The sequence below is a fragment of the Corythoichthys intestinalis genome, chromosome 2 (genome assembly GCF_030265065.1).
Source record: "Corythoichthys intestinalis isolate RoL2023-P3 chromosome 2, ASM3026506v1, whole genome shotgun sequence".
Classification (NCBI taxonomy): domain Eukaryota; kingdom Metazoa; phylum Chordata; class Actinopteri; order Syngnathiformes; family Syngnathidae; genus Corythoichthys; species Corythoichthys intestinalis.
In genome coordinates this window covers 4849556-4876858 of record NC_080396.1, presented here as the reverse complement: position 1 = coordinate 4876858, position 27303 = coordinate 4849556, and the positions used below count along the sequence as shown (strand labels likewise).

Here is a 27303-nt window from a genome sequence, read left to right as displayed (position 1 = left end):
CCTTACTGAGCTCGAGCTGTTTTGCAAGGAAGAATGGGCAAGAATGTCAGTCTCTCGATATGCAAAACTGATAGAAACATACCCCAAGCGACTTGCAGCTGTAATTGGAGCAAAAGGTGGCGCGACAAAGTATTAACGCAAGGGGGCCGAATAATATTACACGCCCCACTTTTCAGTTTTTTATTTGTTAAAAAAGTTTAAATTATCCAATAAATTTTGTTCCACTTCACGATTGTGTCCCACTTGTTGTTGATTCTTGACAAAAAATTTAAAATTTTATATCTTTATGTTTGAAGCCTGAAATGTGGCGAAAGGTTGCAAGGTTCAAGGGAGCCGAATACTTTTGCAAGGCACTGTATCTTCTCTGCGTTGGGAAATAACATAAGGTGTTAAGAAAAAGATCAGTTGCTACCTTGCTTCCCCACATTGCTTCCCATGATATTTCTAACCGTAGGGAGAGGGATTGTTAGGGCTTTAGCCAATTAAAAAAAGGCTCCAAAGGCTGCCAAAATTCACTCTACTCATTTTATGCTGCCTTTTAGCTCAATATATTAGTAAAACGTCGCCATTACAGCTTGAACGCGACAATGCCTGAGTGGGTCGTGCAGCGCATGCATTAATTGCGTTAAATATTTTAGCGTGATACATTTTTTAAAAAATTAATTACCGCCGTTATCGGGATAAATTTGATAACCCTACCTTAAGCCTAAACTAAAGACTCTGGATGAGTGTAACATATTATGTCTGTAACGTTAAATACAATTAGAAAACGATTTAATTAAAAAATATATATATTAAAAAAAGGCATGGCCAATATTTTTTTGCCGATTCCGATACTTTGAAAATGACGTGAGCGGACGATCGGCGTCCCGATCGATAGGGACATCTCTAATATAAACAGATTTTTTTTTTTTTTGACAAGGCCACGTTGTGATGAAGACACATATGCGGCGATCCGTTGCCGACCATTACGGTACCTGACGTCACAATTTTGTTTCGGTAATACTTCACTCTGATCGGCCGAATGATTTCGTCTGTGTTAAATTCTGCTTTTTTCACTCTTCATAAAGCACAGAATTTAGTTTCTTGAATTCATTTGAGTCAACGTTTATTGCAGCTCCGCAACTTGGACCATAACAAACGTAACAACACAGACTTCCTGTGTGTGTCCATCAACTAACCCAAATAACAATAGTTCCTATTGTTACTGTCGTGTCTGTTTTATCTTGTCTTGAAAAAAACTAGAATACTTTGAGTGCCGTGTTCAACGTTTTATTTCTTGCTTTCAATGAACTTAAATGCCGACAGTCCGGCTTTAGTGCGCAAAACCTTTCCACAACAATATTTACACCTTAAACGTATACATTTTTAACTTATTAACTTATGAATTCTTTGTTTTTAACACATAGGCATGACATCATGTAGACTAGAGCTGACACAGTGGTTGAAAATGGCGAAACTTCACTTGAGCTTTTCCACCCTCAAAAAAAAGTCATGCAGTAGAATTTAAAAAAAAAAATTATCTAGAAGTGTTTTTACTTTTTTTATAGAAATTATTTTGTTCTTGCTCTAATCTTGAGCAACTTGAGCTGTGGCTGTGGGTATAGTCTACAAGTTATATTTATTTTAATTTTATTTAAAATGTTTTTTTAATTGATATTTTAACAATATATTCATGTTCCAATTTGCAACTATGTTCTGAAAAAAAAAAAAAAATCCTGTTCAATGGAAAAAAATTATTATTTTTTAATCCATACGTCTCAAAATAACACATTTTGGAGCTATAATTGCAATACCGTGATACCATGAAACCGCGGTATTTTTGCCCATGGTTATCGTACCTTCAAAATCTAATACCGGCACATGCCTACCCCCAACCATAAATGAGCACTCTCTGCATTTAGCTATTTTCAGTCACTTGAAAAGACGTGAATGAAGGCCTGTCAGCCACTAATGCACAACGACATGCTTATGGGCTGAATAGGACAGCGAGGGACTTCCCTTGTAAGAGGGTCCCGGTTTGACCTGAATGAGAGGCGCTCACATGGTCGCCCCCGAGTCAAAGCCAGTCGTCGTGGAGATAAAGGGTCTTTCGTCTCACGTTTTCCCGCTCCCGCTTGACGAGCCCGATGTAGCGTGCTTTATTTCATAGAGTAGACCCAATCAATTGATTCCAAATGGATTGATATGATTCACAATAGGGCTAGATGATTTTAAGGTCACCATTGCGAGTAGTACTTTTTAACTGCTATAGGACAGTGGCTACTAATGGTCGACCTATATGGGATTTTCAAAGGCCGGCTCCGATTTTTAAATCATGATATCGCCGATATGCTTTTTTTTTTCTTTTTTCAAAGCAGGTTGATTATGAAAGGTAATTAACAGAATTATGACATAAATGTCTATGTTTTAGGTTCAATTTTTCCTTCTGCTACTTCCTTCATACGTTGTAGTTTTCATCAGCAATAATGAATATTTTTCGTCGATGAACAATTTTTCATGATGACGAGGTCAAAACGTGCCTTGAGTGATAATTTAAGTAATCGATTAATCTATCAGTTAGTTTGAATATCATAGTCATCGGATTAGCGACATTTTATGAATAATTTCCATCATAATAATTTTTCAGATGTAAAACAAAGGTTTGCACTTTCATAAGAGCATTAAAGTGCCTATGACAGCAAAAAGCATGTTTATTTCATATTTAACGCGGTATTTTATGGTTCTTAATGAAATGGACCACTTGCATGTCTGTGGAAGTGATCGATTTATATTAGGGCTGTCAAACGATTAAAATTTTTAATCAAGTTAATTACAGCTTAAAAATTAATTAATCGAAATTAATCGCAATTAATCGCAATTCAAATCGTCTATAAAATATGCCATATTTTTCTGTAAATTATATATATATTCTGTAAAATAAATTGTTGGAATGGAAAGATAAGACACAAGATGGATATATACATTCAAATACGGTACATAAGGACTGTAGTGGGCATTTCACTCTACTGTCATTTAAATCTGTCTATGCTGTCCTCACTCCGAAGCGTCTACTTTTTCCAAAGCTAGACAGCTAGTGAACGACGCCTTAATAATTTTTTCCTTTTTCATCTGATTTATTAATAAAATGGCCTCAAACCATTGTCCTCTTTAGACCGTCGTAAAACTACAAAATAAAAGTACACAAGCATTGCATTAGCAACAACGTTAGCTTAGCACGCTATACAGGTTCACTAAACAAACAAAAAGCGTCTCATACAAAAAATATAACATTTCGCTTACTAACATAATATGTACATTCTTTACAACAACCATACTTACGGACAAATCTTGTCCAAGGATCATATAAGCACAACATTATCAGCCCGAGACGTCGTGCAGCCATAATGAACTGGTAAGAAAACAATAAACCATGTCGCAAAGCGACCACGAGAGTTCGCTGTTGGACAGCATAAAAAGCCTTGCTGTAAAACTTACCAAAAGGCAGAATACTTTCTGAGCGGGACATGTGCGTTAATTGCGTCAAATATTTTAACGTGATTAATTTAAAAAATTAATTACCGCGCGTTAACGCGATAATTTTGACAGCCCTAATTTATATATTCAAATTTTTTAATCCCGTGCCATGAAAATGAGTGGCTTGCTGGATTGAGGAGGAATGGGAATGTGACGTCACCCGGGTCAGCATCTCACACTCCACCATTGCTTTATAGCATGCAGATGGACTGTGAATTCAGCTGTTTTTAAGGATTCACTTGTTTATTTTTCGCATCATGCAAGCCTAGTGTGCTGCAGGCTTTTGTTGCTGCACCAGGGAGAGGCGTGTTAGCATTTCTGGGTTTCAAAAAGTTCACGATCACACAGAGATTGCCCAAAACAAATCAGACAACTGTGGGACCACTGGATTTACCAGGAAGTGAGTAAAATCATGTTTTGTATTATGTAAAATATTGAGATCATGGCACACGTCTTTATAAGGTGGCTTGCATTTCTCTTTGTCACATTTTCCTTGTTCTGAATCTTCCCCCTCAATAGGCTGAATTCTAAATCAGATGAAATCGTGACCCTGCCGACGTCATCCACCAGCTGGGGACGCAAGAGCGCTATAATGACAGGCGGGGCTAAACTGCAGATTAAAAGACTAATTTCTCGTCATCTGCGCTTTGCCAAATTGTTGTATAAAGTTGAATCGTCTCAAAATATGATTCTAATTCACATAATAATGCTGTTTAAGTTTTTTTATGCTGTCACAGGCACTTTAAATACGAATACAAAAAAATCCCGAGTGTTTTTAGAACTATTTTTTTACAACTGGGGGGCGAGCGTCGTCTCAAACACTCAACTTTTTTTGACAAACAGTTCATAGCGAAAGCAATGCTAACGCAAATGCTATGCTAACACTACAAGTGTGTGATAAGCACTAAGCACAGACTTTTAAAGGCATAGAGGAACACAACTCTTACCATGTGTTTCAAAACAAGCAAGCATGGAGAGAAGCCAAGCTCCTAGGACAGGGGTCCCCAAACTACGGCCCGGGGGCCGGACCCGGCCCGCCTCCACATTTGGCCCGGCCCCCTGAACAATACCAGAGAGCATTTTGAAAAAAAATTTTTTTTCCTCAATAGTGTTATTTATTTCCTGGATTTTTTCTGTGAAGAACTCAGAGAGGGCTATTTGGTCATTTATTTAATTAATAGTGTTGTTATTATTATTATTATTATTATTATATTATATCATATTATTTACTTTTGTTCCGTGAAGAATCCAGAAAGGGTTATTTGACTGTGGCTTTCTGAAAAACGATATTTTTTTACATTTAGGCACTCCTGCAATCGTCACACTTTTTCTGTTACAAACTGACTCATCAGAGAAGGGACAAGTTATGTGGCCCTCACAGGAAAAAGTTTGGGGACCCCTGTCCTAGGATATTGGTGTTTCTGTGGATGAGTGAAACAACCAAACACTGCTACGATGACTAACCAGTGTTGTTAATAACGGCGTTACAATATAACGTCGTTACTAACGGCGTTATTTTTTTCAGTAGTGGGTAATCTAGTTAATTACTTTTCTCATCTTGGCAACGCCGTTACCGTTACTGAGGACGGAAAGGCACGCGTTACTATGCGTTACTATATTGGTCGAAAAGTCTGAGGGAGACGGACTTACCGAGACGACAGAGCAGGAGTGGGGAGGAGGCAAGAAAGTTGTGACGCCGAGCAAACGCGATGCTAGGTAGCTCCAATAATACATGTTGTAGCCGATAGCTTACAAACTACGCCCGCATGTTATGGTAGATATGGTAGACATGGTAGATATCACATGTACTGTACATAGATATAACTAGATGCAAAATGACAGACATGTCACTAAATGAGTTAGTAGACAGCCGCCATCTTAAAGCAGTAGACTTTTTAGGACGGCTCTGTTGTAGAGAACCTTCCTAGCGAACCTAAGTAACTTTTTATCTAAAATACTTCTAAATCGGCAAAATCTTGACTTGAATCTATCTTTAAATGATGAAACAGTTTTAAAACTTTCATATGTCGAAAGTAGAGAGAAGGGAACTAATGCAATAATGGGAGCAATTTTAACAACTATTAACAGTTTATTCAGGGTAAAGGGTAAATTAGGGTAAAGAATTGGGCTCGGGCCAATTGTAGCAAAAACCTTCACAAAAAACTTCACATAGTGTGGCCAATGTTTTTTTTTTTTTGTTTTTTTTTGGGGGGGGGAGTAATTATCACCAATTACTTTGCCAAGTAACTAATTACTCTTACATTCAGGTAATTGAGTTACTAACGCAATTACTTTTTGGGAGAAGTAATTTGTAACTATAATTAATTACTTTTTTTCTTTAAGATTAACAACACTGTGACTAACTACGTGTAGAATACGAAAATGTCATACATTGTGAACATATGACGAAAACTGTCACATTTTTGTCTTGTTTTCGTGTTGTCAGAGAAAAGCTGGCCTTTGTTCTGTTATGCTCTAGTTTCCAAAGACACGTTTTTAGCTCGCCATCTCCATGAAAAATTGTTAATCGATGAAATATTTTCATTATTGTAGTTCTGAGTAGGCATGTGCCGGTTACCGGTTTCAAGGTTTACCGTGGTATAAAAACGTCCCGGTTTCAAAACCACTAAAATTTTCCGTCATACCGTAGTACGGTATTCGCTATTTTACAAGTCTCAAAAATGAAGCCAGAAGTATCTTGGAGCGGCAGCGCTCACCCCTCCGGTGATCCTCTCCGGTTGTTGATGTGTGAGTGTCAGTGACGCTATTCTGCTAAACACCAAAAAAGAAATACTCCAAACAAAAGGCGTACCTTTCTTGAATGTATGGAGGTCTCAAATTATGGTAACTGAAATATACAGTTTTAAAACGTTGTACAATAGTTTTTTACACGTGTGAGTAGCTTCATTAGCACAAACACAACAGAATGTGAGAAGGTCATCCATGAAAAAGTTCGCCAAAAACAAAACACACATTTTCCTTTCAAATTCAAAATACAAATGAACTAAAAACTTACAAAGACGAATGTTAGCCTAGTCTTAGCAGGGAAAGCAACTTCATCGAGGTTATAAATCTCATGGCCACTGAGAAACAAGCGTGAATGAAGGAAAAGGGATAACATCAAAGATCGCTAATTGCGACAGATGATCTTGCCCTAAGCACAAATGTACGCTCGCTGGACAAGGAGAGGTCTCACTCCCAGTGTTTTTAGATGAAACCTTTACACAACAACATTCACATTTTAACAAACTCATCCATTTTTAACCTATTAACTTATGAATTCTGCGTCTTTTTAACACAAAGGCATGACATGTAGAGTTGACACAGTGGCTGAAAATGGCGAAACTTCACTTGAGCTTTTGCCCCCTCAAAAAAAAGTACAGTCAATATTTTTCTATTTTATTTAGAAGTGTTTTTACTTTTTCATAGCAATTAATTTAGTTCTTGCTCCAATCTTGAGCAACCATAGCTGTGGCTGTGGGTAGTCTATAAGTTCTATTTATTTTGATTTAATTTAAAATATTTTTTCATTTATTTATTTTAACATAATATTCATGTTCCAATTTGCAAATATTTTCTGAAAAATGAAAAAATCCCAGAAAAAAGTTTTTTTTTTTTTAACCCATACCTCTCAAAATAACACATATTTATTGCAATACCGTGATACCGTAAAACCGCGGTATTTTTGCTCACGGTTATCGTACCGTCAAAATCTCATACCGGCACATGCCTAGTTCTGAGGTAGTTTGCCTATGCAGGGTCATGGTCAAGGATTTGGGTTTTGAGTTAGTGCGTTCAACTGAGAACAAACCGCACTTGAGTCCCTAACCCTGGCTTCAAAAGATACTTTGAAACCATAAGTCTGGTTTGACATTTTAATTTGAAACACTAACAAGTTTGCAACCATAGCCACATTTTGACACCCAAATTTGCTAGCCCAACTCTGCGTTTGGACCGCTTCGGACAAACGTCCGTCAACTGCTAGGCTTTTTTTTGTTGCTGTCGCTCAGTTTTGCGCCGGCGCGTGTTCTTTAAGTTGAGCAATTTGCGGCGGCTGGCCCGCGTGGCGCCGCGTGACATCACCAGAAGGCAAACGGGTGACTTCATCGGTGGCGGCCGCTAATTGGTGCCACATGCGTTCTGCGAATGCTGCGAATGACAAATACTGAAAAGTCCTTGGAGTTGAAATCACAACGATTAAACTGATCTGTTTCTTTAAAGATTTTTTTTTTTTTAAATGCACGGTTTATACTTTATTTTGAAATCATGTTATAATCAATGTCTATTTGAGCCTGGGAATGTTCTGCAATGATGAGTAGGGGTTTGACAAAATATCCAAATGGTGATATATCGTGATACATATCCTAAAAGGTTATCGATATGCTCCTTCTGTGACTCGATACGTCATTTTATAAAAGTGTCACTGTTCCAGGGAAACATTAAAAAAAGGGAGGGAGGGAGGGAGGTCAGGGGCCAGCGGGTGTAGTGTTTGGGCTCGGGGGTGGCGGTGTGCGTGACCTTTGGGTCTAGTTATGTTTAGGGTGGAGGTCGGTAATCGTTTGGAAAGCGCGCAAGATAAAAGTGGGTGTCATCCTGCAGCTCAGGTGAGAATAACTGGAGAACGGGGGGGTCGCGGAGACTCAGGACCGCCACTAGCGCGTTCGGTATCGAAAGACATTCCGGGGAACCCCTCGTGTGCGCCCAAAAGCGCCCCAATCTTAAATTAGGAGGGGGAAACATTAAAAGCACAGGGACTTGTACACTCATGACGCAATTTGGCCATAACTCAACATCAGGGGGTCAAAGGTGAAATCCAAGGACACTTCAGAATGAAAGTCAACCCCCCCACAATGCGGGGAGGCGAGATCGGCTCCCCCTGAGCGCCAGAAGAGTGCGTTTGAGCTATTTCGGGGGTTTTTCAAGAGGGGTTTTGGGCCGTAACTACAGCTGGGGTGGTCGTAGAGACTTGGGACCGCCACTAGCGTGTTTGGCGTCGAAAGACAATGCGATATGATGTCTTTTTTTCACGCATTTACAGTGCTGGCCAAAAGTATTGGCACCCCTGCTTTTCCATCATATAATTTCTCCCAGAAAATGATTGCAATTACAAATGCCTTTGGTAGTATTATCTTCATTTATTTTGCTTGCAATGAAAAAACACAAAAGAGAATGGAAAAAAGCTTTAAATTATTAGCATTTTACACAAAACTCCAAAAATGGGCTGGACAAAAGCATTGGCACCCTCAGCCTAATACTTGGTAATACAACCTTTAGAAAAAATAACTGCGAACAACCGCTTCCGGTATCCATCAGTGAGTTTCTTACAATGCTCTGCTGGAATTTTAGACCATTCTTCTTTGTCCAACTGCTCCAGGTCTCTGAGATTTGAAGGGTGCCATTTTCAGATCTCTCCACTGGTGCTCTATGGGATTCAGGTCTGGCCACTTTAGAAGTCTCCAGTGCTTCCTTCAAGCCATTTTCTCGTGCTTTTTGAAGTGTGTTTTGGGTCATTGTCCTGCTGGAAGACCCATGACCTCTGAGGGAGACCCAGCATTCTCACACTGGGCCCTACATTATGCTGCAAAATTTGTTGGTAGTCAGACTGCGTAATGCCATATATACTGTCAAGCAGTCCAGTGCCAGAGGCAGCAAAGCAACCCCAAAACATAAGGGAACCTCCGCCATGTTTGACTGTGGGGGCCGTGTCCTTTTCTTTGAAGGCCTCGTTTTTTTTTTCCCCCTCTAAACTCTATGTTGATGTCTTTTCCCAAAAAACAACTTTTGTCTCATCTGACCAGAAAACATTCTTCCAAAATGTTTTTTTGGCTTTCTCAGGTAAGTTTTGGAAAACTCCAGCCTGTTTTTATGCCTCTGGGTCAGAAGTGGGGTCTTCCTGGGTATCCTACCATAGAGTCCCTTTTCATTCAGACCCCGACAGATAGGACGGGTTGACACGGTTTTACCCTCGGACTGCGGAAAAGCTTGAACTGGTTTGGATGTGAGTCGAGGTTCTTTATCCACCATCCGCACAATCTTTCTTTGAAATCTCTCGTTAATTTTTCTTTTCCGTCCAAATCTATGGAGATTAGCCACAGTGCCGTTGACTTTACACTTATTGATGACACTGGGCACGGTAGACACAGGAACATTCATGTCTTTGGGTATGGACTGTAGGCTTGAGATTGCCCATGCTTCCTCACAATTTTGCTTCACAAGTCCTCAGACAGTTCTTTGGTTGTCTTTCTTTTCTCCATGCTCAATGTGGTACACACAAGGACACAGGACAGAGGTTGAGTCAACTTCAATCCATATTAACTGGCTGCACGTGTGATTTAGTTATTGCCACCACTTGTTATGTGCCACATGCAAGTAACAGGTGCTATTAATCACACAAATTACAAAAGTATCACATCATTTTTCAAAGGGTGCCAATACTTTTGTCTGGCCCACTTTTGGAGTTTTGTGTAAAATGCAGATTTTTTTTTCCCATTCCCTTTTGTGTTTTCCCATTGCAGGCAAAAGAAATGAAGATATTACAACCAAAGCATTTGTAACATATTTTATAATATTTGAGTAGTCAATTAATCGATGGACTAGTTAGTTCGAATAATTGAGTAATCGGATAAGGAACATGAAAAATTAAAAATACAAGAGTTGAGCCTCAAATGGTACACATTTTTTTAAAATTAGGATCTACGTACTACAAAAGAACAATTGGCTAGCATAGAAAAAGTTCGCTAATTAAGTGCTATAAAATGCTAAAGTTTTTTTTGTTTTTTTTAACAATGCGCTTAACAAAGGATTCAAACACATCTTCCCACAAAAAACGGCTAAATAAACCTATAAACTAAATTATGAATGCATTAAAAAACATTAGCTCAAACAAAAACTTAGCTTATGTTGGTCTGAACAGGGAGCAGTTGGATTCAGCCATGTGAAAAGCGGCAGACCAGAGGGCCATGTATCCACCCTAATCAATAAAACTAAATGCAAACACTTTCAAAATAAACCAATACAACGCCACTTTAATTAAACGAATACTCGAAGCAACAAAATTTAATTCGAATATTTTTTTTCTAATCGAATACTCGAGTTAATCGATTAATCGTTGCAGCACTAATTGCAATCATTTTCTGGGAGAAATTGAGCATTATCCGACAGAATTGCAAGGGTGCCACTACTTTTGGCCTTCAGTGTAGATCAGACTAGATGGATGTTTGAAAAATTGTTTTGTGTCACATGTTTTCTTGTTAAAATACGTGTTCGTTTTAAACATAAGTGTATATGTGTGTTATAAATTGTCAACAGAAGGAAGTAAAAAGTTTCAAAAAGCACAATTGCCTTGTTTGCTGTCTGTAAAGATGAACATTTTCACATTTAGTGAGGACAGAACACGTCATATTAATAAAGTAAAAAACAAAATACTATGAGGTACAATGAATAAAGTAGTGTTTATGCGACTGAAAAAAATGATTGGACACAAAACGGCGATCGAGATTTGGCTGAAGACTTGACCCGTAGCCCCCCATCACACAGGCACACACACACACACACACCCCGACACAGCCCCAAAAGATTCATTTCGACAACATGCCCCTCCTCTGCCCCCTTCAAAGAGGAGGTACAGTATATTAGTTTTTTTGGCCAGCAGCAGCCACTGTCTGTAATGTAAAAAGACGTCAATGTTGTGGAGGTGGGGGAAACACCACTAATTTTGCTCCTGAAAGTCCAACCTGCAACATTAAAATTTGTGAACATGCTATCCTGCAAAACTACTGCGTTCACGCCAGCTTCCACAAGGAACAACGAAGTAAAGCTAGCCGTCCCTCATTTGGATCATTGTTTCATCATTACGGTAATGCAACGCGGCGGCTGCAGAGTGCACGTCCCTTTATTAAAAAATGAATTTAAAAAAATCTAGTATATATGTAATGAAATCATGCATCAGATTTTCACAAGAGTACTTTGGTTCGAGTCTTGGTTTAGTCTACGATGTCTCAGATGTAGAGCCGTCCTTGGATATCTCCAATTTTTGTCCACAATTTTTTTTCCTAAATCACTTTCATATTACAATACTTTAGTTTGAGTCAACACTGGAGCACCCCTATTCTTGAAGAGCTCCCTGTTTTTCTAACAGGAGGGAGGGACTTGCACTTCAAATGTTTCTTTAGTAGTTTTTGAAAACGAAGGTTTGAATCAAACGTTGTATCACCTGAAGCAATACATATGAAAATTTGCATATGTCAATACAGATTTATTTTGCATTGATCATTTAGCCCAGGGGTCCCCAAACTTTTTCCTGTGAGGGCCACATAACTTTTTCCTTCTCTGATGAGGGGCCGGGTCAGTTTGCAACAGAAAAAGTGTGACGATCGCAGGAGTGCCGAAATGTAAAAATGTATTGTTTTTCAGAAAGCCACAATCAAATAACTCTTTCTGAATTCTTCACGGAAAAAAGTAAATAAAATAAAAATAATAATATAACATAATATAATATTATAGGGCTGTCAAAATTATCGCGTGAACGGGCGGTAATTAATTTTTTAAATTAATCACATTAAAATATTTAACGCACATGCCCCGCTCAGATTAAAATGACAGCACTGTGTCATGTCCATTTGTTACATGTGTTTTTGGGTGTTTTGTCACCCTCTGCTGGTGCTTGGGTGCAACTGATTTTATGGGTTTCAGCACCATGAGCAGTGTGTAATTATTGACATCAACAATGGCGAGCTACTAGTTTATCTTTTGTTTCAAAATTTTACAAATTTGATTAAAACGAAAACATTAAGAGGGGTTTTAATATAAAATATCTATAACTTGTACTAACATTTATCTTTTAAGAACTACAATTCTTTCTATCCATGGATCGCTTTAACAGAATGTCAATAATGGTAATGCCATCTTGTTGATTTATTGTTATAATAAAGAAATACAGTACTTATATACCGTATGTTGAATGTATTTATCCATCTTGCGTCTTATCTTTCCATTCCAACAATAATTTACAGAAAAATATGGCATATTTTACAGATGGTTTGAATTGCGATTAATTACGATTAAATAATTTTAAAGCTGTAATTAACTCGATTAAAAATTTTAATCGTTTGACACCCCTAGTTTTAATATAAAATTTCTATAACTTGTACTAACATTTATCTTTTAAGAACTACAAGTCTTTCTAGCCATGGATCGCTTTATCAATGTTAATCATGTTAATGTCATCTTGTTGATTTATTGTTATTATAAACAAATACAGTACTTATGTACAGTATGTTGAATGTATATATCCGTCTTGTGTCTTATCTTTCCATTCCAACAGTAATTTACAGAAAAATTTGGCATATTTTATTGATGGTTTGAATTGCGATTAATTACGATTAATTAATTTTCCAGCTGTGATTAACTCGATTAAAAATTTTAATCGTTTGACAGCCCAAAATATAATATAATAACACTATTAATTAAATAGATAATAACCAAATAACCCTCTATGGGTTCTTCACAGAAAAAAGCCAGGAAATTATTAACACTATTGGAAAAAAAAAAAATTGTTCAGGGGGCCGGACCGAATGTGGAGGCAGGCCGTATCAGTTTGGGGACCCCTGATTTAGCCTATCAAATAATTAGGTTCATATTCAGGAAAAAATGTCCTGTCCCCAGCAAAAAGTGTACATGCAGGTTATGCTGTTATATTGTCCCTACCAATGTTGAGACCAAATCTACGCCCTTGTTACACAGGCCAAAGCAGGACTCTTACATATAACATGATATTGTCCACATCTCATGAACAAGATTTTTGTCTTTTTCATTTTAAGTGGGACAAATCATTAAAAATATTAAAACTAAAGTAAGGAAAATTGCTGCTGCAATTTAATTCTTTTAATAAGAAATGTTACTTGCTATGATCCAAGGTTTTGAACAGGCGTGATACCGGCCTGTGGCCACAGCGTACACATCTGATGTTGCTCACAGTGGTCCTTAGTGTGCTCAGGGAGCCTGAGTGTCTGCTCAGACACATGAAAAATGGGAGGGAACATTGCTCTTAAGTATCTTAAAATGATATGGAAATGACGCAAAATGAACTGCTATAGACAACGATAAGACGTCCAAGTCATTCATAATGAAAGGACTGGCTGTGAATGCATTCATTCATTTGCCCTCTCACGGTGAGAATGAATTTGTCTTATCTGATCATCAAAAATTAACTATGAGATCTATTTGGCATAAATGCAAACCAAAATGAGTTTGACACCACTGCTCTATTTGACAACCAATTTGTAAAGCTATATTCGTTGTCATTTAAAATTTTGGCCTTAATTGATCCCTTGATTGGATCATGAGTCAGCACTTTCCCATGGATGCTCAACTCCCTCGTGTGTTACGAGTCGGTCGTTCCACATTACAACTTGAACGTTTCCAAATGTGTCGAAGCTAGCCAGCTTCCATACGTAAGCGTTTCCACGCGTGTACAGTTAAAAAGAACGACAAAACTGGAGGGAAACACTGGGCTGGGCCCCCGCAAGAAAGCCGTTCCGCCCTTGGCCTGCTGGCTACGACGAGCCGAGCCAGGCGGTCCCTTACAGTCCAGCCTACCGCTACCAGCGGCCACCAGCGACCCATTCTTGGTCGCCAAACCCGTATAAACACACAGGCAACAACCGCGTGACGAGCTAGCACATACCTCATTTTGATGGACGTCCTCGACGCCGCTCGGGCTGTAATGGAGATTGAATTAGGCTCATTTCTCCGCGACGTCCTCCTCCTCCTCGTCGTCTTCGTCCTCCTCCGTGTTTGGGTTGAGGAAAAGTGATGTCATTGCATGAATCTGCTACAGCCGCCCGCCCCCCATTTTTTCCTCTTTCTTCATCATGCTGTCCTTACGATGGCATATTAGGGCCAAACAAAGAAAGAAAGAAAAAATAACACTACAAGAATTGACTCGTACGTTGTAATATTAGGAGAAAAAAAGTCGCAGTAATATTACAATAATATGAAAAACAGTGCAGAGAAGTCGTTATATTACGTATCTTTACGTTACGTAATTTGTATGGCTACAGTACGGCTAATTTAACTAAATTGGCTGCTATACGTACTTTGCGTAGCGCTGAAACGCTTGTTAAAGTGAACAAATTGGGAGCTACGACAATGTATTAGATGTATAAATCCTTACCTTTATGATATTTGGATGCAGATGTGGCAAAATATTTCCATATTTGGAAAACCTGTTGTAAAATACAGCTTCACGAGATGCTGTCAATAGTGTTAATTTTAACGGTGGCGGAAAAAAGCAACGTAAAATACGGAGTAGCTAATTTAGCTAAATTTGCCACAATTAACTAACATACCAACTCTAACCCTAATACGTAATATGATGTCTTCAATCTTGTAATATTATTTTTTTAATTGTAATATTACCCTAGGTGGAGTTTGACTTTTGGGGCAGGGGTGTCACAACATGTTGATGATCTGGAAACGCAGTGTCAGCAATAAAATTAACTTATAATAATAATTTGACAATGAGTGTTTTTTGTTTCCCATCATTCTTGAGGGGAATTCTAAATCAGGCTGCTTCGGCAGTACTTTTCGCCAAGATCGTCATCCATTAAATATGGTACGCCCGCCGGTGTCGTGCCAATGTAGTTACCCCAGTCAAAAATTGTATCCCCTGCGCGGAAAAATGTGGAAGTAGATTTGTGTCTTTATTATTCAATCAAAAAAAAAAGTTGCTTCAATAAAATAAAATAAAAATGCTTCAATCAAAACATATTGTCAACCAAAAAAAAGTGGCTTCAATCAAAACAAAATGCGTTTGAATGCAAAAATAAATGTGAAACTCAAAAAAATGCATGCGAAAGCTATTTTTCTTTGATTTTTTTTTTGGATTGAAGTCAAGGTTATTTTGATTGAAGCAACTTTTTTTGATTGAAGTAATGTTGATTTGTGTTTGGGCCACATTTTGGCGAGGATATTTTTGTCATTATTCAATCAAAAAATAAGTTGCTTCAAAAAATATATATATTTTCAAAAAGAAAAATCACTTCAATCAAAAAATGTCAATGATGGTAAAAGTTTTTGAGTGCGAAAAAATATTTGAGATTGAAAAATTTGCATTTGAACACTTAATATTTAATCAAAAAAGTTTTCTTTGATTGAAGCAATCCTTTTTGTGTTTGGGCTATATTATGGGTAGGACAGTTGTGTCTAAATCCCTCAAAAATTGCTTCAATAAAAAAAAAAAAAAAAAAAAAAAAATTTTTTTTTTTTTTTTTTAATTTACATGCACAAGCAAATGATCGCCTAAGTTGCATTTTTTGGGTCATTTCATTCATTTTTGTTGCAGTTTTATTGCTTTACAACTGTTATTTAGATAGGAAAGTCAATTACATGCAATGACACTTTTCGGCCACCAGGGAGGCCCTGCCCCCCCTTAAAATCCACTTCTGAATATTACGTAAAATTCCTTTTTAAAAAATCGAATTATGACTTTCATCTCATAATATTGAAACATGAATTTCTTTTCGTAATATTACTTTACATTTTAATATTGCGAGTTTATTTTTTGTAAGGCCCTAATCAATGAATTAGTAAACAAACAAAAAAAGCATATTCCAAAAAAGCAATAAGTAAAAAGACTATAAATAATTTATAAATAAAATAAAAAAGAAGAAAGCCATATGTTGTAATGCTAGGAGAAAAAAAGTCCCAATATTACGAAGGGGGAAAGTGATATGAAAAACAGTGCATTGTAATATGACAACATTACATCATTTGTATGGCTACAGTATGACTAATTTAGCTAAATTGGCTGCTATACGTACTTTGTGTAGCGCTAAAACGCCTGCTAAAATTAATAAACTGGGAGCTATGACGATGTATTAGAGCAAATCCTTACGTTTATGATATTTTGATGTAGATGTGGCAGAATATTTCATTATTTGTGAACTGGTTGTAAAAATACAGCCTCACGAGATGTTCCTATTGTTCATTTTAACAGAGGCGGGAAAGCTCAACATAAAGTACCTAGTAGCTTATTTAGCTAAATTAGCCGCAATGCAGCTATAGATACTAAATTAGGGCTTGCAAAATTATCGCGTTAACGGACGTTAATGATTTTTTAAATTAATCACGTTAAAATATTTGACGCAATTAACACACATGCCCCGCTCATATTACTTGTTTTTTGGTGTTTGGCGCCCTCTGCTGGTGGTTGGGTCCAAATGATTTTAAGGGTTTAAGCACAATGAGTGAGCGTGGAGTAATTATTGACATCAACAATGGCAAGCTACTAGTTTATTTTTTGATTGAAAATTTTACAAATTTTAATAAAACGAAAACATTAAGTGGGGTTTTAATATAAAATTTCTATAACTTGTACTAACATTTATCTTTTAAGAACTACAAGTCTTTCTATCGCTTTAAGAGAATGTTAATAATGTTAATGCCATCTTGATTTATTGTTATAATAAACAAATAAGAGTACTTATGTACCGTATGTTGAATGTATATATCCGTCTTGTGTCTTATCTTTCCATTCCAACAATAATTTACAGAAAAATATGGCATTTTTTATAGATGGTTTGAATTGCAATTACGATTGATTTAAGCTGTAATTAACGCGATTAAAAATTTTAATCGTTTGACAGCCCTAATACTAATGTAACATGACGTCTTAAATCTCTTATTACTTTTTCTCTCAATGTTATTCATTTTAACGGCGACGGCAAAGCGCTACGTTAAGTAGGTAGTAGCTAATTTAGCCGCAATGTAGCCATACATGCTAAAACAGGTAAAAGGACGTATTTAATCTCAAAATATTATTTTCTCGTAATATTACAACTTTAATCTCGTGGTTTATGTTTAAAAAAAACATAGTAATGTGTATTTTTTGTTGTAATACTCGGTAAAATTACATTAAAAAACTTTAATCTCTTAATATTATAACTTTTCATAAAATTACCTTATATTTTAATACTGTGACTTCATTTTTGTAAGGCCCTAAACAATGAATTTGTTTTTAAAAAATTAGTCGTGAGCATATAAACAATTGTGAATAAAACGTGAACGCTTCAAAAAATATATGAAAACAAATTGTAATAAATCGGGGGCAAAAATTGAATAAATTCAAACAAATGTGCTCGATGTGTATTTTGCCCTTTTGTAACCTAACTCTTTGCCTGCCATTGACAGCAATAGACGTCAAATCCATTTCAACTGGGAGTCGCTGGAAGCAATAACATCTGATGTAATGGGGACAAATGAATTGAAATTGATCAAAACACTAAATTTGGAAAACATATGCCCTTTTCATTGAAATGTTTCATCAACAAAGTGGTCAAAAATGACTTTGTATTTTTTATTTTGGTGGAATGGAACTAATTCACCGGAACCTTGTCGTCATCCAAAGAATGGGAATGGTATGGTCATGAAAATACTGATTTACACCCCTAACAATATGAATCACACATACATATGCAAAACATTTAGTTTGATAGATACTAACTCATACTAAAGAATGAAAAGTATGAGATCTTATATTTTTGCTGAACGTCAAATTCCCAAGTCCCAATTTTTTTTTTTTATATTCATACCAACGTACGAAAAAGGATGAGGGCCAGTCAAGGGGAAGGTGAAGGGGGGGTTGTTTAGAATACTCACATGAAATTCTGACTTACCGTAAAATGAATGCCTGTATTGTCATTGTACAAAAAAATTAAGGAAAAGGAGCCGTAAGCCACTGCGTCCTTTTTAAAGTCAGAAGTTTGATTTTGAAGTGAGCGTTCTAACTTAATTCTCACTTGTCAGAATTCTCACAGAATTTTAACTTTAAAGTGAAGTCAGACTTTGAAAGTCAGAATACTGATTTTAAAGTCTCAGACTTAGAATTCCAAGTCTGCATTCGCCCTTTAAAGTCAGAATTCTAAGAATGAAGTCAGAATTAAACTCATAGTTCTGACTTTTATAACTCAGAATTTTAATTCTGACTATTCTCAGAATACTGATTTTAAAGGCAGAATTCTGAGAAAGTCAGATTTCTAAGACTGAAGTCAGAATTAAAACTCATAATTCTTACTTTTATAAGTCAGAATTCTAAGGAATAGTCAGAACTCATTTGAAAGTCAGGATAATGACTATTCTCAGTTTGCACAGTCTGTATTTTGACAGATTCAAACTCATCAATGTCGAGTCAGAATTTAAAGCATGAATGAAGTCAGAATTGAAGTGAGAATCCAGACTTTTAAAGCCAGAATTATGTCTTATTCTCCATATTCTCAGTCAGAATTTGGACCTCAAAGTCACTATAACTTTAAAGTCAGATTTTATTTCTTCAAATAAGTGACTTGAAGGTAAAATGAAGTCGGAATTCTCACTTTCAAGCCAAAATTCTGAGAATAAAGTCAGAATTTTGACTTCAAAGTGGAAGTCTAAAAGAAAAGCATTTTAGGGCCACTGAAGAAAAAAAAAATGGTGGCCAAGATTCCGAGAATAAAGTCAGAATTCTGACTTGTGAAACAGTCAGAATAAGGCAGCTTTGAAAAGTACCTGGTTGCCATCTTGGAAAATGTCTGAGAAGGCTACGGTCAAAGGTCGTGTCATAAAAGTGGCATTCATTCCATTGACATCCAGTATAACTCGAAAGAATCCTGACTTGTGAAACAGAATAAGTCATAATTCAGATTTTTAAACCCAGCATTCTGTGTAATAACTCAGAATTCTGAGAATAAACGCAGAGCATAAAGTCAGAATTTTGACGTTTCAAAAGTCAATATTCTGACTGTCAGATTTAGAATTCTGTGTATAAACTCACAATTCTGAGAATAAAGTCAGAATTTTGTGTATAGTATACTCTGATTTCTGAGAATAAACAGAATTATGAAGTCAAAGTCAAATAACAGAATTATTTTGAAACTCAGAATTATGAGCATTAAGTCAGAATTTTGACTTTAAAGTCAAATAATTCTGACTTTTAAACTCAGAATTCTATGTCTAAAAGTTAGAACATTGACTTTTGAAACAAAATCACAATAAGTCCGAATTCTGAGAATAAAGTCACAATTCTGAATTTTGAACTCAGAATCCTGTGTATAAACTCAGGATTAATAAACTCAGAATTATGACCATAAAGTCAAAATTTTGACTTTTAAGTCAAATAAAAGAACTCTAACTTTTAAACTCAGAATTCTGAGAATAAAGTCACGACTCTATAGACTTTTAACAACCAAATAAAAGTCAGAATTCTGAAAATAAAGTCAGAATATTGACTTTTGAAACAAAGTCAGAATAAGTCATATTTCTGGGAATAAAGTCAGACTCCTGATTTAAACTCAGAATTCTGAGTATAAACTCAGGATTAATAAACTCAGAATTATGAGTGTAAAGTTAGAATTCTGACTTTCAAGTCAAATAAGTCAGAATTGAGGATAAAGTCAAAATTTAGACTTTTAAAACTCAGAATTCTGTGTGTAAACTCAGAATGAATAAACTCAGAAATATGACCATAAGGTCAGAATGTTGACTTTAAGTCAAATAAAAAAATTCCAACTTTTAAACACAGATTTCTGAGAATAAAGTCAGAACTCTATAGACTTTTAAAGTCAGAATTATCAGAAGTCAGAATTCTGCCTTTAAAGTCAAATAAAAGTCAGAATTCTGAAAATAAAGTCAGAATATTGACTTTTGAAACAAAGTCAGAATAAGTCATAATTCTGGGAATAACGTCAGAATCCTGATTTAAACTCAGAATTCTGAGAATAACCTCAGAATTCTGAGTATAAAGTCAGAATTTGGACTTTAAAGTCAAATAAAAGTCAGAATTCTGACTTTAGAAGTTAGTATTCTGACTTTTAAACTCAGAATTCTAAGTCTAAAAGTTAGAATATTGACTTTTGAAACTAACAATAAGTCAGAATTCTGAGAATAGTCACAATTCTGAATTTTAAAGTCAGAATCTTGTGTATAAACTCAGGATTAATAAACTCAGAATTATGAGTGTAAAGTTAGAATTCTGACTTTAAAGTCAAAAGTCAGAATTATGAGAATAAAGTCAGAATTCAGAGTTTTAAAACTCAGAATTCTGTGTATAAACTCAGAATTATGACCATAAGGTCAGATTGTTTATTTTTAATTCAAATAAAAGAATTCTAACTTTTTAAAGTCAGAATTCTGAGAATACAGTCAGAACTCTATAGACTTTTAAAGTCAGAATTATCAGAAGTCAGTCAAATGAAAGTCAGAATTCTGATAATGTCAGCATATTGACTTTTGAAACAATGTCAGAATAAGTCAGAATTCTGGGAATAAAGTCAGAATCCTGATTTAAACTCAGAATTCTGAGAATCAACTCAGAATTATGAGTATAAAGTCAGAATTCTGACATTAGACTAAAGTTTAAGTCAGAATCTTGGCCAGCTTTTTTTCCCCCTCTTCAGTGGCCCTAATTCTCTGACCAACCGTTTGTATTTTTCCTTCACTGGCCCTAATCCTCATCCATACCAACGTCTATAGCTTCATTTTTCAACATTCATCTTTGGTCGTGATTAGTGATGAATATTGTCGCACGACTGTGTAAGTTTGACAAATTGATTATTTCTGATTCCCGTCACTGGTAAACAAGCCACAGAAAAGTGAGTCTGGAGTGTAATGAGGGTAAAGAAGGACCAATCAAAGAGGAGCAAACACTTCCCACACTTGAGAACGGTCCACATTGTCAATTTTTTTGCAACGCAGAAAAACAAAACGACGACAATGTCTTCATCTGTGAGCGTCTTCCTTGCTTCCCGCCGCCATCTGGGGGAAGACCACACCGTCGTCACTCGAGTGGATGATCGGAATCGATCGGAGTCGAGCGGCTGTAACCGACCTGCTCGTCGGAGATCTCGTCGGCGTCCTGTCCCGACACGTCCTCTTGATCGGGGTCGTCGGCGGTCAGGAGGTCCATCGGGGCCTCGGCGATGGCGCGAATGGTCTGGTCCTCCAGCGCCAGCGCCGTGTCAAACTGCAGGGGGGACGGCGGACACTGTGCGCCGTCTCCTTCCACGTCGAGATCCTGCCGGACAATCGGTACGTTAAAAGCGACGGCCGGGGGGCGCTTCGCCGACGGTGTCACGCACATCGCTGAACTCTAGGGGGAGGCTCTCGGTGGGCTGAAGCTCGGCGGCGCTCAGGTACAGGTCTCTGCTGGCGGGGGGCTGGTGCTCTTGCGGAGGGGGCTCCCATTCCGGCTGGTGCATAGGAGGCGGCAGGGGGAGGTGAAGGGGGCATCGGGGATCGTCCGACTGGCCCATGTGGACCGTTCGTTCGCACGGGACGTCCTTGGTGCCCGGGCAGCTTTTGAAAAGTACCTGGTTGCCATCTTGGAAGATGTCTGAGAAGGCTACGGTCAAAGATCGTGTCATAAAAGTGGCATTGACATCCATTTAAACTCGGAAGACTGGCACATAGACTTCAAAAAGCTACTGACCTGACAGCTCCTCATTCTTTGCGCGACACCTAATCAGAGGGGGCCGAGCTTCATTTAGTAATAGCCGAAGACGGCACACGCTCATGTTGGATTTAAGCTTGGATTTACTTACGATTGGATTTAACTACGCGTACAAACAGGAAGGATTGTCTCAGGAGTGATTTGTTCGAGGATTCAAGGTAAATATTATATTTTTCGTACCATGCATTCGTGATCGAAGCATTTATACGCAGGAATTTTCTTTGTTGACACATGGAACTGACTAGCCTCATAGTTGGCAATATTTACGCAAAATAAATGCTACCTGCACAGTAGCATTGATTTTAACCAAGAATCGAGACTGTTTTACGTCCATATCTATGAAGAATTTGGGGATTTAAGCATTTATTCACAAGAATTTTCACCAGAAAAGCTCTGTTTACATATGCCGCCCGCTAGCCTCATTTGCTAACATAGTAGCATGGTACTTCGTCGATATACGTAAAATATACGATAATTGCACGGTTTCGTTGATTTTATCCAAGAATCGAGACTGTTTTATGTCCACATCTATGAAGAATTCAGGGATTTAAGCAATGGTTAATCAATTCTTGATTCTGGTTTTAAAAGGCAGAGTTAAAAAAAATTGCAGTTTATATTAATTTCTTAACTTTACGATTATTTTTTTAAATTATATAAACTTTCAATTAACTGTGAATCTCTCAAGGGGCTATTTTTGACTTGTATATGGCGGAAAACACAGACAAGACTGAAAAAGCAGTTTCTGCTCTTGCAACCCTCATTATTATAAACTGCTGTATTTTAAGCCAAAACAACTGTTGTGTTTGATAGAACAATGTGTCTATATGCTGCCACAGCAGATTCATGGCGCATAAAGCCCCCGAACTATTTTTAATTTGGCCGTTTTACCCTGGACACCTCCGTTTACAGACGTCGCCCAAACTCTTTTGTTTCAACTACAGCCATAAAACGAAGGTAATTAATTATATTATTCAAAATGTCTGTCATTTTTAGCTTAGAATCATTGATTTCGAGTATTTCGTTAAAAAAAAAAAAAAGACTTTAAAAAAATTCTCGCATATTTTGAACTTTTAAACAAACTACGTCACAATGAAAAAAAATGGCCTATGTAAAAAAGTCATGGATATCTACCTCCTAAGTATTGCATAATTGTATTTTTTTCGTTTCTGTTGCATTTTCCCCTAATATTTTAGATATATTTTAGATGATAAATAAGCGATCCAAAAAAATACACACACAAAAAAAAAAAAAAGTTTAAAAGGGTAAATATATGAAAAAGAAAATCTCAACCACTCTTTGATGTCTGCAATATCTGCATCGCGACCCTTGTTATATGACCATGTTTCACCCATAAAATCCCCCAATATCCAGCTGTGGCCATTCACAGCTGTGTCTTAACACTCAGTGATACATGTTACGTGGAGTCTTTGGAACGTTACAAGGTAAGTAAGTACACGATAATATCTCGTTAAAGTCACGGCTAGGGGCGTGACAAAATATCGAAATGGTGATATATCGTGATACTTTGTATCCCAAAAGGTTATCGATATGCTCTTGCCAAGAATCGAGATATCGTTTTAAAAAGGTGTCAATTACAAGAAAAAAAAAAAAAAAAAGGCTGCCATTGACGGTGCTCGATGCCCAATCCATTTAGACTGGGAATGTTCGTTTTTACAAAACCAGAGCATTCAGTCATTCGGTCCGATTTTCGGGGCATTTACAGGTCACTTGCGTTTCATTTTTAGGGCATTTACAGGTCATTTCCTGTTGCGTTTGAGTCACTGCCTATAGACCCTACTCACCTACGTCACAAAATGACGTGTCGCTGTATCCGGCCGCCATATTGTCCGTATTTTTTAGACCTATTCTCATTGTTTTCAATTAGTCGTGCAAGTTATAGAGCAATTCACGGAAGCCCCGGTGTTATCTGACGCCGTAAACTCATTGGATGCGTTGCATAAAAGGCGTTATGTGGAAAAGCTTCAGTTTATCCATTCGCCACATCCATATTTGATGCCTAAATCGATGTTTTCGACCCGCCGTCTTCTCCGTCTTTGCCTGACCCTGATATTTACAACTATCTTGTACACACAAAATCAGCCTATTCTCACGAAAGTTTGAAAAACTTTAAGAGCTTGGAGGCTTATAAATGCTACGTTGCTGGTTGGGTGAAACAGGTCCTCGTACACGCAAATTCGGCAGGAATCTTGTGCTCGGAAGGTGAGTTACGAAATGTTCAATTCAAAATCTTTTGTTCTTGTTAACATCCACTGTCAAGTCTAATGTATTTCATGTCATTTGTCAATGGAGCTAGCGCTTTTAATGTTTATATGGTTTAGCGATAGCACTCTCACTACATACATATATAATATGTAATAAATATGAAGTGCAATAGCACTACTCCAGATTGTCCCTAGTTGAATTTATTTTTTGGCTTTTGACCTCAATAGTGAAATTGTAAATTAATTGTATGACAACTGTCTTATTACCCCCTTATAATTATATATTTTCAGGTAGTTCATTCACAACGTCTGAGTGTATGTTGTCGGCGATTAGCCTAGCAATGATCTTAATTGTGGTTGTCAGCCCAAAACCCTCTAAATATAAATTAAATGCATCTTACCAGATATAAAATGACTACTACATAATCTGTGGTAGTCGTTTGGAGCCCAGTTTTCTCGTCGAATTGCAGCAGTCAATCTCGCTCTCCTCTCCGTGTCTCTCGAAATACGGTAAAACTTCCAAGTCTCTCCGTCTATCTTCTCTGTTTTTGCAACCGACCGCCACACACGACTTCACCATTTTGATTATTAATGTTAACGAGCACAAAAACACGCCATAATAGGAGGAATTTACAAAGCGCATTAACATGACGAGTATACGGACAACATGGCGTGGGGGCGTGGCTGTGACGTCACGTGAGTAGGGTCTATAGGACAGTGGATACTAATGGTCGACTTATATGGGATTTTCAAAGTCTGGCGCCGATTTTTAAATCATATCGCCGATATTTGAAGCCGATATGCTTTTTTTTTTTTCTTTTTTCAAAGCAGGTTGATTGTGAAAGGTAATTAACAGAATTATGACATAAATTTCTATGTTTTAGGTTCAATTTTTCTTCTGCTACTTCCTTCATACGTTGTAGTTTTCATCAGCAATAATGAATATTTTTCGTCGAAGAACAATTTTTTATGATGATGAGGTCAAAACGTGCCTTGAGTGATAATTTAAGTAATCGATTAATCTATCAGTTAGTTTGAATATTGGAGTCATCGGATTAGCGACATTTTATGAATAATTTCCATCAAAATAATTTTTAGGAGATGTAAAACAAAGGTTTGCTCTTTCATAAGAGCATTAAAGTGCCTTTGACAGCAAAAAGCATGTTTATTTCATATTTAACGCGGTATTTTATGGTCCTTAATGAAATGGACCACTTGCATCTGTGTGGAAGGGATCGATTTATACATTCAATTTTTTTAATCCCGTGCCATGTAAATGAGTGGCTTGCTGGATTGAGGAGGAATGGGAATGTGACGTCACCCGGGTCAGCATCTCACACTCCACCATTGCTTTATAGCATGCAGATGGACTGTGAATTCAGCTGTTTTTAAGGATTCACTTGTTTATTTTTCGCATCACAACATGGCGCGGGGGTGTGGCTGTGACGTCACGTTAGTAGGGTCTATACATTTGGGTGATTCCCAGGTCACTTCCTGTTCTGTAATGAAAAATAAACAGCAAGTGACCCATAAAATACCCCAAAATCAACAGGAAGTAACTGAAAATCAACAGGTAAATGACTTTAAATGGCCCAAAATTACTCATTGCCTGGCATTGGCCGCCACTGATGTTCAATCCGTTTGAAGTGGGAGGGATGGCATTCGCTGCCAACCTCCCGGTTCAAATGGATTGGACGTCTACTAGTGATAAACTCATTCCAATTCACAGCAGACATTTGTTTTTCTGTTTATTAGTTTTTTGTAGAATATCCTAGAATGATTTCCTTACCAATGTATCGAAAATCGTTGTATTGCTATATCGTCAGAATATCGTTATCGTGGCCTTTGTATCGCAAAACGTGAGGTACAAAGAGGTTCCCACTCCTCGTCACGGCGTCTTTAATTCCGCTCGTTCATGCTCTCACCTCCAAATACGAGTTTTGCGGTTTTAAATTTTTTTAAATGCCCCCCTGTTAAATATTTCTTCCCCCAGAAAATTAAGATTTTAAGCTTTCCAATGATGTATGACACATGCATATCGGACCATTTTGAAATTTGGCCAAATTGGGGGTCTCAGAGCGGAACTTCAAGTCACCTGAGTTTTTTCCGCCATTTATTTCCGAATCATGTGATACTGTTATCGGCCAATACCACACAGAATCGGTATCGGTGCAACACTAGTCGAAAGCAAACCAAGAAAAAAAGTGTGCCTTCCAACTGAATTGGTTCTGCCTTTGGTCGATGAAGGCAAACCAACAGACCACAGGAAGGACTTGATGTAGGCTCCCGTTAAAACCAGAAGCTAACGCAAAACGACCAGTAACTACGGGAGCCGATTATTTGCAGTCTTAATAGAGGATACGTGAAACACAGTGGCGCGTCAGCGGAAGGCACGGATTGGGACATCGATTTCCATCCACGAAAGAAATGCATTTCTCTTGCAGTGCTCGTGAGTGCGTCTGGAAAAGAAACAGCAACAGATTGAAGTGTTTTTTTACGTTACAGCAAAAGCAAGTCAACCACATCAATCTTAATGCATCCATTTTGGCGGCAGGGAGACGAGCACAACACTTCGATCGTACGGCCGTGATAGCAAATTAACTGCTTAGTTTTGGCGTCTATTACAGACTATTGTTACTTAATTGTCTTATGGTGTAAATTGTCTTCATCAACGATAATGAAAATATTTCATCGACGATAACGAGCTAAAAGAGTGTCTTGGGAGACTAAAACATAACGAGATGAAACGAAAATGTGAGTTTTCATCACGTTCACAAATCAAAGATGTCCCCTCGAGACTTACTAGTTCTGAAACACACAGTAAATGTAACGTGTAGCGTTAGCATAGCATTCGCGTTAGCATTAGGCTAATGCTAACGGCAAACTTCTTTAACTCAACACCAACACAAACTTTTTTTTTTTTTTTTAAAACATTCATCCGCGTGTCTACGTTAATTTCGAACTACCGTAATTTTCAGACTACAAGACGCTTATGAATTCGGCGGCTTGATTTATTTGGGTTAATAGTAGGGCTGTCAAAATTATCGCGTTAATGGGCGGTAATTAATTTTTTAAATTCATCAC

General features: G+C 37.3%; 2 protein-coding genes across 3 annotated transcripts in view; both read right to left on the bottom strand.

The window, feature by feature from the left end:
- The window catches only part of nckap5l (NCK-associated protein 5-like), an 83749-nt gene extending 69268 nt beyond the window's left edge, over window positions 1–14481 (bottom strand). Inside the window, exon 1 of one of the 2 annotated variants that reach the window (XM_057857748.1) lies at window positions 14201–14481. The gene's annotated coding sequence lies outside the window, so the exon portion shown is untranslated. The remainder of the gene's footprint in view (window positions 1–14200) is intronic. The other variant, XM_057857730.1, reaches the window with a different exon arrangement.
- Window positions 14482–17858: 3377 nt separating this feature from the next.
- Window positions 17859–27303, bottom strand: part of kansl2 (KAT8 regulatory NSL complex subunit 2) — a 30079-nt gene continuing 20634 nt past the window's right edge. Inside the window, exons 7-10 of the mRNA XM_057829888.1 lie at window positions 26582–26678; window positions 21627–21880; window positions 21377–21562; window positions 17859–21303 (exon numbers count right to left, since the gene is read on the bottom strand). Coding sequence (XP_057685871.1) covers window positions 21268–21303; window positions 21377–21562; window positions 21627–21880; window positions 26582–26678 — 573 coding nt within the window. The 3' untranslated portion in view covers window positions 17859–21267. The remainder of the gene's footprint in view (window positions 21304–21376; window positions 21563–21626; window positions 21881–26581; window positions 26679–27303) is intronic.